General features: G+C 58.2%; 1 protein-coding gene across 5 annotated transcripts in view; it reads left to right on the top strand.

The window, feature by feature from the left end:
• The window catches only part of TBC1D16 (TBC1 domain family member 16), a 30619-nt gene extending 25273 nt beyond the window's left edge, over positions 1-5346 (top strand). For all 5 annotated transcript variants that reach the window (XM_068655114.1, XM_068655115.1, XM_068655113.1 and 2 more), the window contains 4 exons: positions 752-938; positions 2089-2268; positions 3168-3314; positions 4053-5346. In XM_068655114.1, coding sequence (XP_068511215.1) covers positions 752-938; positions 2089-2268; positions 3168-3314; positions 4053-4298 — 760 coding nt within the window. In that variant the 3' untranslated portion in view covers positions 4299-5346. The remainder of the gene's footprint in view (positions 1-751; positions 939-2088; positions 2269-3167; positions 3315-4052) is intronic.
• Positions 5347-18043: the final 12697 nt, after the last annotated feature.

Raw genomic sequence — 18043 nt, forward strand, 5'->3', positions numbered from 1 at the left:
TGGAGGACCAGCACAGACTGCCTCATGGCTGTGTGACTTGTAAATGTGTGCCTATGAAACCGCTGGATTTTATGGAACAGGATGGCTCGGAGCCTCATGATTTGAAGTGTAGGCATCACCTCTCCTCCATGGCTCCTTCATTTTTTGTCATCTTAGTCTATGTAAATTCTCATTTTCTTTTTATACTCTGGTGTCTGTGTACACAAAGCCTTCTGCTGGAGTTTTTTCCATCACACTGATGTTTGCAGCAGGGGTTTTCCGTACGTGTTACAGCACCTTACAATAGTGTTGTGTGCCTTTGTAGCTGAGATAAACTGTGGTGCTTGTTCCTACTGCACTGCTCCCAGTGGGCTTGCCTCCAGCTGGAAAACAAGAGCCTAAGGCGTTCTGTTCAAATCCACTGCCTCAAACTGCTGTATGCTGTTCAGAGTCCTTGTCATTCAGCAAGGAGTCCCTCCGAACTAATCCAAAATGCTGTAATCCTAGTGTTTGTGTATCTTTGCTATGCTTCTGCATACAGTTCTTGTAGGGAAAGCAGTTCTGCAGGATGCAAGATGCTGTACAGGTGCTCAAAAAGCCTCCAGGTGGAATTGCAAGATAATCTTTTAGACAGCAGGAGTGATCTGTTACCCTTTTGCACTTGGCCTGACTCAGCCTGTATTATAGGAGCTGGGGTGGAAGGGTCGGGCACACACTAAGCTGTGATGAGCCTTCTCCACATCTCACCTCTCCGTTTGCATGTCTTCTCCAGGAGGATCTTGCTGAACTATGCAGTGTTTAACCCAACAATTGGATATTCCCAAGGAATGTCTGACCTGGTAGCCCCAATCCTGGCAGAGGTCCTAGATGAGTCGGATACATTCTGGTGCTTTGTGGGATTGATGCAGAACACCATCTTCATCAGCTCACCCCGGGATGAGGATATGGAGAAACAACTGGTGAGGCTGAGTGCTGAGCTGTTTAGTCCTTTCTTTAACTTCTCCTTTCCCAGTCAGATTAGAAGAATACCCACCATAAAGCAGTTGTCTGGGCTGTTGGTTCCAGCATGCAGAATCACACTCCGAGGCTACAAAATACCTGATGGATAAAATTAATCCCAGGTGACTGAGGCACTCCAGGAGCAGTTACAGCCAATAAATTGTCAGAGTAAAATTGCCTTGGCTACGCTGAAGGATGCTGATTCAAGGAATCTTTTATGATCAAATGTATTTAGGATGGTGCTTTCTTTTTCTCTGCACTGCTCTCAGGCAGACAGAAGGCTCACTGGTTTGTTTCTTTCCTGCTTTAGGGGCGTTTGGTGTGAATGAGGCAGAGCAGTTGAACTACAGCCCTCTTCATGGGCTTTTATGAAGCCCATTTTGAAGCCCGTTTTTAATAGATTATTTTAATGATGTCCAAATGAAAAGCCTTGTGCATCTGACAGAATTACTTGAAGTGATGTCACCTTACTCAAAAATAGGAACTTTTTAGTTTAATATTAATGCCAGTAGTTTACTGGTTAAAATCCCGGAAAATACATTTTAAACCTGAACAATCCTGTCCAGGTCACGATGGCACCAATTTAAAGTGGTAAACCCGTGGTGGAAACCTCCTGGGACGCCGCTGGTGAGGTGCAGTTAGTTAACGTACAGATTTATCTCTGTAATGTGCCTGTAACAGTCAGCCTTTCTAAAATCATTTCCACATTGCTCAGCTTCTGCTGAAATGAAATATTGTAGATAGCTGCGTCCTTTCTTTTCTCGAGTTTTTAAGGCTCTAGCTTCATGCTGCTTCCCTCAGCCTGACTCTCTCCCCTTCTTTCTTTTCACAATGTAGCTGTCATGGGATTTTCTTTGCACCCTCCCTCCTTCCTTGTGAAATAGCTGCAGTGGCCTGGGAGCTCCAGCCACTAATGACAGACCCAAGCGTGCTCCTGGCTGTGCTGTAACAAGCTGGCTGCGAACAGGCCTGTGTGCAAGCTGGAGCTTTTTGTCAGAAGGGAGAGCCGGGGCCAGCCCTGCTGGAGCCCAGGTCTGGCACACGGTGGGGGGCTCGCGGGGTGGCGAGGGCGCCGCGAGGCAGCAGCTGAGCTGAGAGCATCTTTTCCAGATGTACCTGCGGGAGCTGCTGCGGCTCATGCACCCACGCTTCTACCAGCACCTTTCTTCCTTGGGAGAGGATGGCCTGCAGATGCTTTTCTGTCACCGCTGGATCCTGCTCTGTTTTAAACGGGAGTTTCCCGACGCTGAGGCGTTGCGCATGTGGGAGGCGTGCTGGGCTCACTACCAGGTTAGACACTGGGAGGAGGGAACGGCTCACGCTGGGCAGCAGCCTGCCCTTTGCTGGGTCCTCACCCTCTCTGCGAGTGTTGCAGGATTTCCCTAAAGGCTCGTAGTACCAAAGCATCCAAAATAAGTTTGATTGCAAGCATTCCCTCTTCTACAACACTTTCCTGCCTGGGACTATGACATGGTTTAGCCTTAGCCGTGCTCTAGTTTGATTTGCAGTGGCTCACCTTGAAAGAAACCAAAAGTGATGCAAACTGCAATGGAGCTGCCTCGTTAAGGAATTGGGGGGCTCTTTTTACTGCCCACAGACCGATCAGCTCAGATGGTCCCCACTTCATTTAAAATGCAGTTTGTTTGCCATAGTACTGAATTCCGCAAGTATTCTGACCATTTGCAGCCATGACACCTGAGAAGTCTTCTTCAGCAGCTTTAATTCCCTCTGGGCATTTTCCAGCAACCTGAGAGATGTCTCGGGGAGATTTGGAGTAGATACATTGGTGTTTGTAGATGTTACAGAGGGCCTGTAACTGTCAGAGGTGTATATCTGCCGAGCAGAAGGACGGATGCCTGCTTCTTTTACTTGGGGATGTCTGGGCTTTAAAAGGAGGCTTTCCAGAAAGTGCTGAGCATCCACTTCTGAGGTTCAGACTTCTCTTTAACAGCTGGACAGTCTCTGCTTTGAAAGCTGTGGTCCAAGCCATGCTCCCACACTTTAAAGGCAAGAGACTTTGACTCAGCCATGATTCAGAATCCACCAGCACCTCACTTTCTGAGTACCACTGGGCAGAACTGCCAGGAGCAGAAAATCCCTGCTAAGGACACGCTTGTGAAGGGTGGGGAGCTCTCTGCCAGGTCTCTGCCTCCACCTGCTGTAATCCAGCCCCTGTTTTCTCCTTGCAGACGGACTACTTCCACCTCTTCATCTGCGTGGCCATCGTGGTGATTTACGGGGACGATGTCATTGAGCAGCAGCTGGCCACTGACCAGATGCTGCTGCACTTCAGCAACCTGGCTATGCACATGAACGGAGAACTCGTGCTCAGGAAGGTAAACGCCTGCATGCTGATGGGGGCCAAGTCTCAGGTCCAGGAGATGAATCAGAGCATCGAGAAAATGAGGGACTGATGCTTAATCTTCTGTATGCCCCTTCCTGTCTGGAGCCTGGAAGAACAGGATGCTGCTATTTGCTTGGAAGCAGTTTTGCAGAAAAAAAAATAAAAATAAAAAATAAAATAAAAAAAAGAGGTAGTTACAGAGCGCTTAGGAGGTCACAGCACAGTTGGGGTGACCCTTGCACAGGCTCAGGGAATCAGCAGACAGAGCTGGTCATCTTTGTGCCAGGGTCCCCAGTCCATCTGGGGCTGGGATGCCCACAGAACACACAGGGTGCTGCAGTGGGCACAGCACCACCTCTCCCCGTGCTGCTCTCTGTGCAGGGAGGCCAGGGGCTGAGCTTGCAGTGGGGCTGTGCAGCAGAACAACCTTACAGGCACTGAGACACACCGCAAGCAGCAGCACTGAGCCTGGACTGCTGCAGCTGAGCAGCAAATCCACATGTTGTGCTGCTGAGAGGCAGGAGTCCGGTGCTGAGAGCAGCTGCTTCGAAATTCACCTGCTGGCAGCATCTCCAGTGCCTTGTTTAACCTCCAGCTTTGAGTTCAGGAGGAGGTTTTGGCTCCTGTAGCATAGCTGAGCTGCAGCATAGACAGGAGCATGCTGGCAACCCCTGTGCTTTGGACTCGCCCTCTGGTGACGAGGAAATGACTTTGTCTCTCTCCTCTCTAGGCGAGGAGCCTGCTCTATCAGTTCCACCTGTTACCCCGCATCCCCTGCAGCCTGCACGACCTGTGCAAGCTGTGCGGGACAGGAATGTGGGACAGCGGCTTCATCCCCGCCGTGGAGTGCTCTGGCCATCACCCAGAGTCTGAGAGCTGCCCGTACGGGGGGCTGGCGGAAGAATCTTCTCCTAAACCAGGAAGCGAAGGCAAGAGAGGCTCGAGAACACGGGACGTCTTCGCCTTCCGAAAATAGCCGGAGAGGAACAGGGCGCGACAGCGGAAGAGGGAAGGGCAGGAAGGATGTTCATAGGGAAATATGCTGAAGAGAAAAATGGAGAGATGGCTTGGTGAGGCTCCTGGGAGGACTGAAAGGTGAAGAATGGAAGAGGAGTGGGTTCAGTCTGCAGGAGAAGCAAACGTCAGTGCACGGTGGTGCAACCTGAGCGAAACGCAGCAAACCAGGAGCAGTGCCTGCGCGAGTTTGGATTCGGTTTTCTTAGAAACATGAAGTATTTCTAGATCTTAACAAGGACTTTTTATTCTGCCTCTGGGATTCGACTGGTTAGCAACCAGAATTTGTTACTTGCTGATGAGAAATGAGAACACTAAAGAGGGCCAAGTACAACCAGCAGCATTTGTGGGTCAGGTGGAAGGAGCAGAGCTGTGGCAAAGCCTCTCTGCAGTGTCCCTTCCTCAGAGCACACACGCACTCTTGCTTCAACCAAAACAATGCAGCTTAGTGGCTTCTCTCTAAAGCCATGACGATCGTTTTAATTATAATCTGCCAAAAATAAACCTGCAAACTGTTGGGATTGCAGGGAAGGTATCTGCCCTGTTGGCGAGGAAGAACTGGTCACCTAAAGGTCTTGCCTCTCGGTCTTTCTTTTTTTATACGGTATGCCTGTCGGCATGTTGTTGCTTTTTAGTGTGTTTTGTTTTTTTTTTTTTCCATTTGTACAGAAAGTGTACAGCCACAGGTCTTAAAGCACTGCTGTTCTGTAGGCAGGGGATTTCACAGCCACCTTTCCAAGGTTACTTCTTCATGACATTACAGCAAAGCTGCTTCTTTATGCTGACAGCCACAGACTTCAGACACTTGTTTATGGAATTCTGTTCTTCCCAGTGTATTTCCCAATCTGTTCCCTTTGGCTCTTCTCAATTACAGCATTTTTTCTGTCCTTATTTATCTTTGCTATAGGCTGTAGCAAATGTGCTCCGACTGGACGCTGGGCTCCTCAGCTGGTGCCGGTGGTACGTACTCTTCCCCATACTGAAATGAAAACAAAACTTGGTTTGTTGTAGCCATTTTTGCTGAGCTGTCTTTGATAAACGTTTCCCTTGAAGTATTTTTGAAAGGACAGCACGTTTCCACTGCTGTCTTCTATAAAACTTGCCACCACGAAGTGGAGCGGGGGCCTTGAGCGCAGCTGTGTTGCCAAACACGGAACGACCTTACCAAACCCAGTGGCATCCAAAGGTGTGTCCTGAGCCGAAGCTTGTGCCAAACAGCCTGGACAATTGCTTCCTTTAGGAATGAAAACAGGTGAGGTGGCCGTGGGCTGTGCTGCCTCTGCTGCTTCCTCCTGCACAGCGTATGAAGCCTCCCAGTCTTTTCTTTTCCCTCGCACGGCGGTGCCGCCCCGGCAGGGTGGGCAGCACGTGCTCACCTTTCAGCTCTGCCTGTCGGGTGCGTTTGTTTGTTTGCAGCACCCATGGAAAACCCCGTGCCCTCACCGTGCTGTGGAAGGCACCTGCACTGGGCAAGCAGATTTCTCTAAAAGTCGTGCTGCTGGGTCTTTTCCCCAGCCTGCCCTGTGCCCCTGCGGGAGGTGAGGCTGCCAGCGGGGACCCTTCAGGTGACACCAGGGACATCCCCCGTGCTTTTGGAAGGGCACCAAGACCTGACCCTGGGCAGGCACCACGCCAAAGAGCCGCTGTGAAGGAGGGAGTTCTTGGAGATTTATGACGTTTCAGTGAATAATAAAAGTCTGTGTGAGGCATTTGTGTGCACATTGCTGGGCAGGGTGGGTGCTGCTCCGGGTGGTCAGGTACAGGGCTTGGCTGGGGCTGGGGCTGGGCTGCTCCCACCAGGCCCCCCTGCTTTCAGCCTGGGGATGCCCGGAGCTCTCCAAATTCTCGTGTAAATGTAGGCTGTAAGCAGGCGGCTGGGAGGCACCAGCAAACACCGACCAGAAGATCCGGAGCTGGTTTTGCTGCAGCAGCCATGCCCAGCCAGTAGAAGACAATGGGAAGAGATGAAGTAGATAATTTCGAGCGTTATTTTTCCACTATTAAAATGTCATTCAGCAATGTGGAAATCACTCAGGATTTGTTTAGTTAAAGGCTGCTGCAGTTCTCCCACACGTGGAAAAGCTGCCTTTCTGTTGGAAGCAGCGCTCGGCTGCGTGGGAGCACCACCATGGGATCAGTGTGCCACCCCCCCCACGGCTCCCCTGAGCCTGGTGCCACCCCTGGGTCCCTCCAGGTGTCCGTGTGGTCCCTGCTGCGAGCTTCCCTCCTGCAGTGCCCTACGTTCCCCTCCCCAGGTCGGAGAAGCCCGCAGAGCTGATGGCTTGCTGGGACTGCTCCTGCCCTGGGTAACCTGGTTCCAGGCCCAGCCTGGTTGGTTGTTGTGATGCTGTTATTAATTCATGCTCCGTGTCCACTTTAAATCTTATGTCAGAGGGCAGTGGGGGGCTGTAAGAGCAGCTCAGCCCCGTCCCAGCTGGGCACAGCATCTCTCCTGGGCAGCCCGTCTTGCACAGGGGCATCCTCCAGCAGCAGCCAGGGCTTGGGAGCACCGCTTGGCCCTAGCCCTGCCCCAGCCTCTCACAAGAAATTTCTCAAATTTCACGCAACCTGGGCAGGCTCCGACAGCGGTGAGCAAGAACAAGAGAGAGACGAAACGAGTGGTGGGAGGTGATGGCTCTGTGAAGGTGGATTTGCCAGCACGTCGTGGTCCCCTCTGGCTGTGTCACCCAGTGGCGGTGCAGAGGGAAGGAGCCAGAGTGAGGCCGGAGCTGGGGCTGCAGCACCCGTCTGTGTTGGGTGGAAGAGAAGAGAGAAAAGAGAAAAGGAAAGAAAAAAAAAGAAAAAGAAAAAAAAAAAAGAAGAAAGAAAAAAGATGAATCTGGCCCTTGCAAAGTAGTGAAGTGAATCTTAGAAACAATGACCCTCGTGTGGCTTCTCTCCTGAATTGCTGCCCTGTTCATTGCATTAGCTGCAGCCAGCAGCCAAAAATAGACCCTTGCAAAGGTAAATAGTCAGCATAAGCCTCTTTAGGCAGCCTTGAGCCGACACGGCCCCCCGCCTCCTGGTGCTGGGGAACACGGGAGCAGGGAAAAAGGGAAAACGGAGCCGTGGCTGGCAGGGATGGGGCAGTGGAGCCCGTGGAGCCCAGGGCAAGGGCAGCACCGGGCAGGGGGCAGTGAGAGGCTTCACTTCCCCACGGCTTTAAGCTTTAACCGGGCTGCAGACCTGGGTCCTAGGCTGGCACCGGGGCAGCGGTGTTGAGCCAAACTGCTCCCGGAGCCTCCTGCGGGGAGAAACACTTCCAGCTGTGAACTGGGGCAAGGAGGCGCCGGGGTGAGCTCGGTCTTGTTTTAGGGTGAGCGATGTGTTTGGACGCGGCTGTTTTGTTCAAGGGACGCTGTCTGTCAAGTGAGAAATTACAGCTCAGGAGAACAAAGAGACTCACCTGAGTTATTACGAGCACCAAAGAATTTAGAACCCAGCTTAGCTTTCCCCCCATGGGCTGGCTGATTAATCTTCGTGTCTCTCTGCTTGGGTCATAAAAATAGCCCAGCCTGGCTGCCTTCCGCTCGTGGTCACATCCTGCTCCGGGCGCTGGCCCAGCCCTGTCCTGTTTGTGCTCAGCGCCGCGGGGAGAGGTCCACGCACCTCCCGTTGCTCACATTTAGGAATTAAACGTGTGGTGAGGGCTCACGGTGCCATGGAAGAAGAGGTGCCAGTGCCCGAGGTGCGCACCGAGGCCACCAAAGCCAGGAGGGTTTGGGGAGGCTCCACTGGGAGGCTCGGGGCCAGCAACGAGGCTGCTCCTGGGCTGCCCGCGATGTCCTGGTCGTCACCACCGGCCACTTTTTGGCCATTTTCTCTCCCTTGATTTACTGCGATGAAACACATCCGTAACAAACCATGCTCCGGCAGCTGTCACACCTGACGAGGTGCAATGGGATTCTCCTTGCACTTCACCAAGGAATCGCCTCTTCCCAGTGGCAGCTGAGGACCAGCCTGCCCCAGGACAGGGCCCCCAGCCCCCAGCCCCACTGCAGTCGTAGGGTTCTCCTTTTTGGGGCTGGGCTCCTGGGCAGGGGGCAGCGTCTGTGGACCAGCACCAGAGCAACATCCCTCTGTAACACTGCCCTCCTGCTCCAAACGGGGACACCTGAAATAAATACAGTGCTTGAAACTGATAAAGAAAATGCAGTTGTTAGAAATACGCAGCTCTAGAGAGGCTCTGCAGAGAGGAGCCGGCCATGGGCTGCCCTTCCTAGCCCCCCAGCAGCACGCTAGGCATGGAGAGCACGGCTTGGCCAGCAGAGTGCCGGGCTGTGCGGCTCCCACTGTGGCACCAGGAAGGGCAGTGCCCAGGGCAGGGGCTGCCCCAGCCGTCCTCGGGCTCCTGGGCTCCTTCGTGCAGCCTGGAGGGATGGAGGGATGCAGGGATGGAGGGATGGAGGGATGGGGATGGAGGGATGGGGATGGAGCGATGCAGGGATGCTGCGATGGAGCAGGCAGCGCAGCCACGTGCAGCTCCTCCAGGCTCCGCTCCCCAAGACCAGGGCACCCCTGCCCACCCCTGAGGCTCTGCTGTTTTGTTTTCAAACCTGTCATTGTCTGCAGGCTGTTCTCATTTAAAATGATGTTTCGCAGCTCACCTTTAAAACAAAGCCCGAGTCTTCCCATGGGAAGGGAATATCAAAGAGGTTTTTCTCTTTTCCTCTGTTTCCCCTTGCAAGCCTGGTGCTGTTTTGTTCACAAGCTTGCACGCCTGCAAATAAATAAATAAACAGAGACATACCATGGTGCGGTGGTACAAAAAGCAGGAAAACAAAACAAAGCTAAAGCAAAACGCCTCCTCCTTGTAAACTCCTCAGGGCCATCCTCGGGGCCGTGGCGTGCCAGCAGTGAACACCCAGGGTTAGGATCTGTTTTCCAGCAGGAACCTGCTCCACCCCATTGCTGCTCCGGCTGCGGGCCACCAAATGCCCACCTCTGTGTTTTGCTGGACTCATGGAGTTGTGCCCCAACGATGTCATCACAACTCTAATAAAGGTGCTTTTTAAGCAGAATTCACCGAGCTGCCGTCCTTGTGTGAGGTCTTCAGCACCCAGAATTGCCTTTGAGGAAGCCGCAGGCTGCGGCCGGGCCGGGTGCGCTGAGCTGTCCGCGCCCGTGGGGCCTGTGACTAACCCGGCCACATCAGGGGTACCCCAAAAACACATCAATGAGCACAGGGACAAAGCCAGCTGAGGTAACCCCATGAAAAGGACCTGGTCTGAACCAGCATTTTTGGTGATTTTGATTGACCAGAGTTTTTTCCTGAATGGCGGAGGTTCCCCAAGCACCCCCAGCCCTGCGCCAGAGCCAGGTCCCACGGACTCAGCCGGCTGAAATTCAGTCCCTGCAGAGCTCCTGCTTGAGCAGCAGGAGGATCCAGAGGAGGAGCACCCTAAATCTGCTCCTGGGATTTCTGTTTCTGTTTGGGTTTGTCTTTTAGGAACCACAAACAAGTTCGTCCGCTTCTGCCTCTGCCCGCTGCTTGCCCAACGTCGGCGGTGGCACCGGAGCCCAGGGCGGGGGCTCAGCTGCAGCGCGGCCGGACTGCCGGCATCCTGCAAACCTCAGGCTTCTCAGGTGCTGTCGCGTTGCAGAGCTCAGCATCCTACAGGCATGCAGGGCCGAGGACCTCTGCCTTGAGCTCTGGCTGAGCTCAGCAAGGAGCTGCGGGTGCTGCGGCGCGTCCGGGCTGTGTTCGCACACAAGCGCACCTCCCCTGGCCCCGCTGGTGTGATACCGCCCGGCTCCTCCCAGCCCCGGGAGGGAGGCAGCGCTGCTTTGCCCAAATATTTGGGGTTGGGGCCGATGGCTCCTGCAGGACATGGTGCCAGCACTGTACCCGCAGCCTGTGCGTACCCCTCCCGGGGCTCTGCTGGGCCCCACCAGCCCTGCTTTGGGCAGTGACCCTGACCGGCCACGGCACAGCCCCCTCACCCATCCCAGCCACCCCATGCCAGCCAGGGCTGTGTACAGCTGTGCCTCCTCCTCCTCCTGCACCCTGAGGTGCTCCACAGGTGCCAAAGCCACCTCCAAGGCCTCCAGAGCCCAGAGTTTCCCTCTGGCTGCCTGCAGCCTCGGGGTGCAGGGCGGCCATGCGGGAGTCCCAGGCACGCAGCACCCTGCTCAGGCAGCACCCGGCTTTGTGGGGTGACTGCAAACCCTTCCATGTGGTCCCAGCCCCGAGCAAAGCCCGTGCTGAGGGTGAAGGCAGAGCCCTTGGGCATCGCCAGCAGTGGGGAGCAAGAGCACCGCAGTGGGTGGGCAGCCCCCGGGTGGCTCCAGCAGCCGGGTCCCGTCCCAGGAACCCAATTCCCACATATTGCACGGGGGGGGGGGGGGGGGGAAGCAGGCGATGAAGAACTTCCAGCGGTGACTGGAAACCTTGGAAACGGCCCAAACACCAGCTGGCCTTTAGGCCTTCTGCCAAGGGTAATAAATCTGCCCCAGAGGCTGCGCGGCTGCACTCAGTGCTGGGCAGGCGCAGGCGGAGCAGCCGTGCCGACGGCTCTCTCCTGGGGCTGGGGGCCAGCAGGGAGCGCGAGCCCCGGCCTCGGCGGCCCCAGCGCAGCCCCACGGGGTGCACGGGGATGTGGCACAGCTGGGGCTCGGCTGCAGAGAGGAGCCAAGCAGGGGCCAAGCCCCACTGCTGGGAACGCTGCGCCAGCAGCTGTTGGCAGCGGCACCGCGTGCAGCCACGGCGTTGCGCTTCGTGCGGGAGAGCTGGATGCAGGAGCAGGGTGAGGGGCAGCCTCCCCAGGCTGGAAAACCTCTTCGTCCCTTCCCGCAGGCGTGTAGGAAGAGGGTCGGGCCCAGCTGCCGCAGCCGCCTGCACCGGGAGGTCACAGCCACGGTGACGCAAGCTGCCGGCAGCGCGCCGTCTCCGTGTGCTCAGCCCTGCCTGCTCCCGGCACAGCGGCGGGAGGAAAGGGTTAAGAAGCTGCCAGCCCGGGGATGAGGCGAGGGAATTCAGCTGCTGACGCAGGTAGGAGATCTGCAGGCGAAGCATCCCTGGTACAGACACAGCAGCGTCACCACCTCGCCGCCAGCTCCCCCCGCGCAGCACGCGCCATGCACGGGGCAGCGGGCGACCGGCAGCCCCGCGGCGCAGCAGAGCAGGGGCCCCTCCTTGGGCTGCTCCTCCCCACTGAAGACCCCAAATTCCAGGTGCTGCCCAAGGTCCTGCGGAGGCAGGAGCATGCTGGGGGGCCCAGAGCGCTCCCACCCCTCTCCTTGCTGCCTGGCTCAGCCCTTCTCCTGTGAACCATCACCGTCAGCGTGCGCTGGGCACCACCACGCACCCGGGCACCACAGGGCTGTGGAAGCGCCCTGCACAGAGCCCTGCCTGCAGACCCCAAAAGGGCAAGTGCCGCGGGGCAGTCGATGAGGACCCGCACGTGCTGACCTTTCTGTTCTTGAAAAATCACTCGTCAGCAGCTCAGGCAATAAAAAGACTCAGAAGGAGCAAGTCTGGAATTGGTGACATGGGAAGAAACGGCCGGCGGAGATGTGGTGCTCTCAGGGTGTCCGGGATGGGATGGGATGCGATGGGATATGATGGGATGCAATGGCATGGGGGTGGCCTCCTGGGGGCAGCCAGCTTGTCCATGGCACTGCATCATTTGGCTTCTCCTGAGCTTCTCCTGAGCACAGTGACAACACAGCACCCCCCAGGCCCATGCAAATGGCTGGAGCAAGCCCCGAGCTTGCCAGATGTGGGACAGTCCCAATGAGCCCCACGGGACCAGGGACACCCCGAAATGGGAGCCTTTCCCCTTGCAGATGCATCAGCTGCTTGCACATGAGCTCTGCAGAGCTGTTGCTGTCAGAGAACAGGGCAGTGGCTGCCGTGGTGCTGGGAATCAGCACTCACCTGGGGCACCAGGCTCTGAGAGCGGGCACGAGCCAGGGGCTGCCTGCACCGAGCCACTGCCACGGCCACCTTGCTGCCCCCCAGGAGCCAGCCATGAAGTCAGGCCCTATGGAAATATAATAGGATAATCGATGGCCCATTGTTGCTGGGCTTAATTTAGCCATTCAGGCGGGGAGCGAACAATGTGAATGTGCGTAAGCAGAAGCCGAGGCAAGAGATGAATCAGCCCCGAGTCCTCGGCGGCGCAGGGGCTGAGCGGGGGCAGGCAGAGAGGCTCACCTGCAGCCCCCGAGCCCCGTGGCCGCAGCACGTGGGGTGCCAGCAGTGCAGGTAACAGGGATTTACTTTGCTTTGTGCAATGCCAGCTCTAAAATGGCTGCGCTTAGTGTAAAATGCCTGCACTGCCAAAACACCCTTGCAGGCGGGCGCAGGAGCAGGGAAGCTGCTGGAGGAGCAGCCCATGGCCATGAGCAGGGCACCATCTCAGGTCGTTTTTCCAGCCTGCACCCAACCCAACTCGAAAGGTCCCCAAAGTGGCATCTGGGGAGAGCCCCAGCACCCATCCTGCTGCAAGCCCAGCCCGGCACACGGCCCTCATCTTCCCAGCTTTCATGCTGTGCCCACCCCGATACCTGGGGAATCGCCCTTCCTCCCTTCTCACTGTTTATCTTCTGCACATTCCTCCGGGCTGGCTCACACCCCACCCTGGCCAACCGGCAGGTATGCGGCACATTCAGGCTTTCCTTGTAAATTAGTCACTCTGCCCTGGTTATCTGCTTCTCCCTGTTGTTCTCTCTGGGTTTTGGTCAGCATTTCAACCCCTGCCAAGGAAATCCTTGGGGTCAATCAGAGCAAGACCCCAAAGGGATCTTTGCATCACCCCACAACGTCACCAACTCCACTTTTTTCCCCATTTTGCCCTCTGGAGCTGGCAGGTTGGACTGCACCCACCCCACATCTGCTGGAGCTCAGCTCACTGACACCTCCAGCTCTGGTCTCCAGCTCAAGCCCCAGGAGGTCCTGCCCCAGCTGGGTTCAGCCAAAACACTGGCACCAAGCTCACCACTGCTGTTTCTGCCACCCCTGCGTGCACCCAGCTCCCACTCCGTCCCCCACCTCAGCTCCTGCCCCAGCATCTCCCCCTTGAGCCCCCCGGAGCCCGAGCGTCCCCTGGGATGGATTAGCAGCACGGCTTCAGCCCGGAATTCATCCTCGTGTCTCCAATTTCCCCATCTCAGCATCTGCAGTGCCTCCTGGGCTGGTCTCAGCTGTGGACACCCCGGGTGCCGCGCAGCATCACTGCCCGTGGGTGAGGACGGTGCCGGAGGGGGGCACCCCGGCTCCCCAGCCCCACAGGGCGCATTTGGGGCCGTGACAACGAGCCCCAACCCAGGGCTCCAACAGCCAGGGCGCTGCGGGGGCCCCAGCCTGACCCACCAGGACCACGCTCCCCAGCACCCATGGGTGCAGGGAGCAGCCGGGCCCTTTCCAGGGACGGCGGAGTTTGGGCAGGGCTCGGCCGGGGCCCCGAGCATCCCCCGCCGGGGGGCCCCAGCCCCGGGGGGAGCGCCCCGAGCCCGGCCCCCGGCCCGACGCCAGCGCCCTCCCCACGCCGCCTTTTATGGCCCTGCTGCAGCCGCGGCCCAAAAATGGGCTGCGGGAACGGCGGGGCCGGGAGCCGCCCCGAGCCCCCCCCCAGCCTGGGGACGGGGCTGAGCCGCCGAGGGTCCGCACCTGGGGGCCCCCCCCGAGCACCCTGCAGCTCTGCACGCCCACCCCTCAGCCCCTCGCAGCCCCCATCCCTGCCCCACACAGCCCCCACTCAGCCCCCATCCAGCCCCCATCCCTGTCCCATGCAGCCCCCATCCCTGCCCCATGCAGCCCCCATCCCTGCCCCATCCAGTCCCTATCCCTTCCCCACGTAGCCCCCATCCCTGCCCCATGCAGCCCCCAAGCAGCCCCCATCCTTTCCCCATTCAGCCCCTATCCCTGCCCCACGCAGCCCCATCCCTTCCCTATCCAACCCCTGTCCCTTCCCCATCCAGCCCCCATCCTTTCCCCATCCAGACCCCATCCCTGTCCCACACAGCCCCCGTCCCTTCCCCACGCAGCCCCCATCCTTTCCTCTGCAGCTCTACCTTTTGCCCCACCCTGTCCCCATGTCCCATCGCACAGTGTCACTTTGCACACACCCTGTCCCCCCCCAGGCTGCAGGGCCCCATCAGCCTTACAGTGCCTGGGCACGGCTTGCACCGCAGCGGGGCAGAGGCACGGCCGCGGTGCTGCTCAAGCTGGGGCTGGGGCAGGGTGCTGGGTAACCACAGCCCAGCTCCCCACTTGGCCCTGGGGAGGGGACAGCTGGCACCGTCACCAGCCTGGGGACCCTGCTGCCACCTGGCACCCGGGCAGGGCTTGGGGGACCTGCGGCTGGGCTCTGGGGACGCCCGTCCGGAGGAAAGGGTGTGCCCCCGCGAGCACCACGGGTGTGTGTCAGAAACGAAACGGCCTCTGCCGGCCCCAAAGTGTCACCCCCGGGAGCAGGGCTGCTGCCTGTCACCGCATGAGGCTGTCCCACGTCCCCGCCACCAGGACTTGGCACCCCGCGGGTGCAGGCAGCGGGGTTCAGCGGGGACGTCGGGGCAAAAAGGGGAGTGGGAACAGGGCTGGGGGCTGGTGCCACGAGGGGCAGAGCAGGGCCAGGTCTGCGTGTGGGTTCTCAAGTGTGAGCAAAGCGAGGAGGCTGTATTTCCTGGCTGAGGGCAGTAAATCCTCGGGGACTAGGACAGGGGCTGTGTTTTTAATGACAGACCTCCATGAATCAGTGTTGCAGTCGCCCGCGGTCCCCGGCTGCCTGGCGGATCCTGCGTGTCGGCATCCTGTCCTGCAGCCCCCAGGCCGAGGGGCTGTAGCAGCAGACCTTTGTAGGGCTGACACCCCTGTGTGTCCTCTGGGCTCTTACACGTGTCCCTGAGGCTCTTTTCTGTCCAAAGTGGCAGAGCTGCTTTGCTTTGGCTCCTTCTGCAGAAGCACTCGCCCAAACAGGGCGGCTGCACCGGGACAGCGCCCAGCGCCCAGCCAGCTCTGGGGCTGGGGCCAGGGCAGGGCCAGATGTAAAACACAAAGGGAGCGTGGCACAGGTAGGAAACGGGGTGTGTGGGGAGGGCACGTGAGCACGGCTGCGGTTTGGGGATGTGTCACCTCAGCAGAGGGCTGTGATGAGTTTTCCCATCCTTTTCCTCCTGCAGCCAGGTCAGCGCAGCCCCGTGGAACGGTGCAGGGTTTGTCAGTGCCCTGCGAGATGATCCCAGGCTTCCTGGCACCGTGATTCCAGTTACGTTTTGGAACGGGGCTTCCGAAGTCTGGAAAGCTCAACAGGAACAGCAAAACTTTGGAGAAACGTCTAAAATGCCCTTCTGCTTTGGGCTCAGACCAAGAGCTTGGGGAGGCTCCTGCAGCCCCCGGAGCATCCTGTACCAGGGCTGATCCCAGCCAGCCCTGGAGCAGGAGAAGGGCCAGCGGCCCCAAAAGTGGCTGCACACCGCAGGGTGAGCTCCTTAATCCAACAGGGAAACCCAACCAGCCCCAACAGCTGGAAGTGGAGCTGGTCCCAGCTGTGCCTACAAACAAAGCTTGTTTTCGACAACAACTCTAGACCTCTTTCACTGGCCTGGGTGGAGCTCCCCACTGCATGAAGTTCCCGTGTGAAGACCCGTCAGTAACCTAAATGCTGCTCAGCTCAGGCTTGAGGCCGGTGCTGGAGCCGTGGGGTCAGAGGTGACACAGAAGTGATGCGATGTCCCCTTTGGGTCCCGGGGGCTCCCCGGGCACCATGGGGGGCATTCTGGTGCTGCCCCATGGCAGCCAGTGCGCACACAGCACTGAGAGCTGGGCACACCCCAGCAGTGTCCCCGTCCCCCATTCACCCACCCCGGTGGGAAATGCCTTTGGGGTGAAGTTCAGCCGTGCTGCACATCCTGGGAGTGCTGGTGAGGCACTGGGCAGCTGCAGGAGCGCGGGCAGAGCCCAGGAAGCGAAGCATCTCTCACACTACCCGAGAGACAGCTGGAGTTCCCAGAACCTGCTCAGCATCCCCAGGGGAAAACAGACAGCGAGCAGCAGCCTAAAAATAGCTGCCCAGGGCATAGGCACTCACCCGAGAGAAGGAGAAGTGAGAAGGGAGCAGGTCTGCAGCTTTCCCTGGAGCAGTCCCCAGCCTGGCCGTGGCACCACGCTGCCCAGCACAAGGACCTGTCCCTCCTTTCGAGGAAAGGCAGCTCTGCCCCTTCCTGCTCTCACCGCTCCCTTGGGCTACACGGAGGTCTCCCTTTGCTCCTCCTTGCTGCCCTTGTGCCAAGGGGTGACCCTCAGCAGCGCAGGGTGGCTGGGGCTGGGCACCTCTCAGCACTGCTGCTGCTGGGCTCCCGTCCTCCGTCCCAGGCTGCTCGTGCTTTGGTGAAAATGGTTCCCAATCTGTGAGATGGCACTTGTGCCATCCCAGCACCTCACACAGTGACACCATGCACAGAGGGACCCACCTTCCCATGGAGCTGCCATCCCTCTGTTGAGGAGACCTTGTCCCCATTAAAATATCCCAAGGAATAAGCAAAAGGGAGGGCTCAGCCGCGAGGTTCCCCTGCCCAGCGAGGTCCCCACTGTGGGGATTTCTCAGGCTTCTCTGCAAGGCAGCGCCCTGTTCTCAGCGTGCTGCTTTGCCATCTCGTGTGTGAGCTGCAGTTTGTTCCCGCAGCACCTTCACCCGACCGCTGGGCACCAGGGGACGAGGCAGAGCCACCACCCGGAGCCCAGGTCAGCGTCACCCCAAGCACGGGGACGGGACTGTTCTGCCAGGGGGGCGCAGTGCAGGATCCCCAGGAGTCCAGTTTGGGTCTGTCAGCAAACACTCGGCTTTACACAACCAAACACAGGCATTGCCAGCAGGGCCGAGGCCGGAGGAGCCAGTCAAACCAGTCGGAGCCCAGTGTGCTACTGGTGCTGCTCACCCGGCCCCATGCACGGCACGGCTGCTGCAGCAGGGTGGGAGCCGCGCACGGGCGCCTTGCCCTATTTAAGGCACACAGAGGACTCGGGGATTATTAACCTTGTCATGCAAGGAGTTTTTACGCTGTGAAAATCCCATCCAGGCCCAGGGCTGAGCTTTTTGCCGCGGCAGTGCCCTGCGCTGGGTGTGGGTGCTGAAGCACCAGGCAAGCCCTGCGCTTTGGAAGAAGCGAGCAGGTGAAGCGTGCACAGCCAGCTGCAGGCATGGCGGGGTGCAGAAACCCCCAATCCCTGGATTCTGCCCTGAAAGCACAAGCAGTCTCCCACCCCCATGCAAACCTGTGCGCTTTCCAAAGGGTTTAATGCAGCTCGACTCCGTTGGACTAAGCAGCTTTATGGAAGAGAGCTCTGCTGCCAGCGTAATGCACGGAGGGCGGACAGCATGCCCAGTAAATCTTTCCGAAACCTTTGAAAACATAAATACTTGGTGTAATCCGCTGAAGGGATAAAGTGTCAGGGCAGTGGCCGGGCTGGTGAAATTGCGTTGCAATCAGCCCCGGGCAGGCTCCGGCTAAACTTGCAGGGGCGATGCTGCGCGGGGCGGGCGGAAGGAAGGCGGCCGGAGGGAAGGCTGCCGGGGAGCTGCTGCAGCTCAGGTGCAGGGAGGATGGAAACTGCCTGACCACAGAGCTGCACGCTCGCTTCCTCCCGCTGCCTGCACGCAGCAGCAGCGTGCACGGCCCAGCTCCGCTGCTCGGGTGTGCGGCGGGGCCCGGCCACGGCCAGATGGTGTGAAACAGCCGCGCCATTCTGAAACCCAGACCTCTCTG

Source organism: Anas acuta, chromosome 18 (genome assembly GCF_963932015.1).
Source record: "Anas acuta chromosome 18, bAnaAcu1.1, whole genome shotgun sequence".
NCBI lineage: Eukaryota > Metazoa > Chordata > Aves > Anseriformes > Anatidae > Anas > Anas acuta.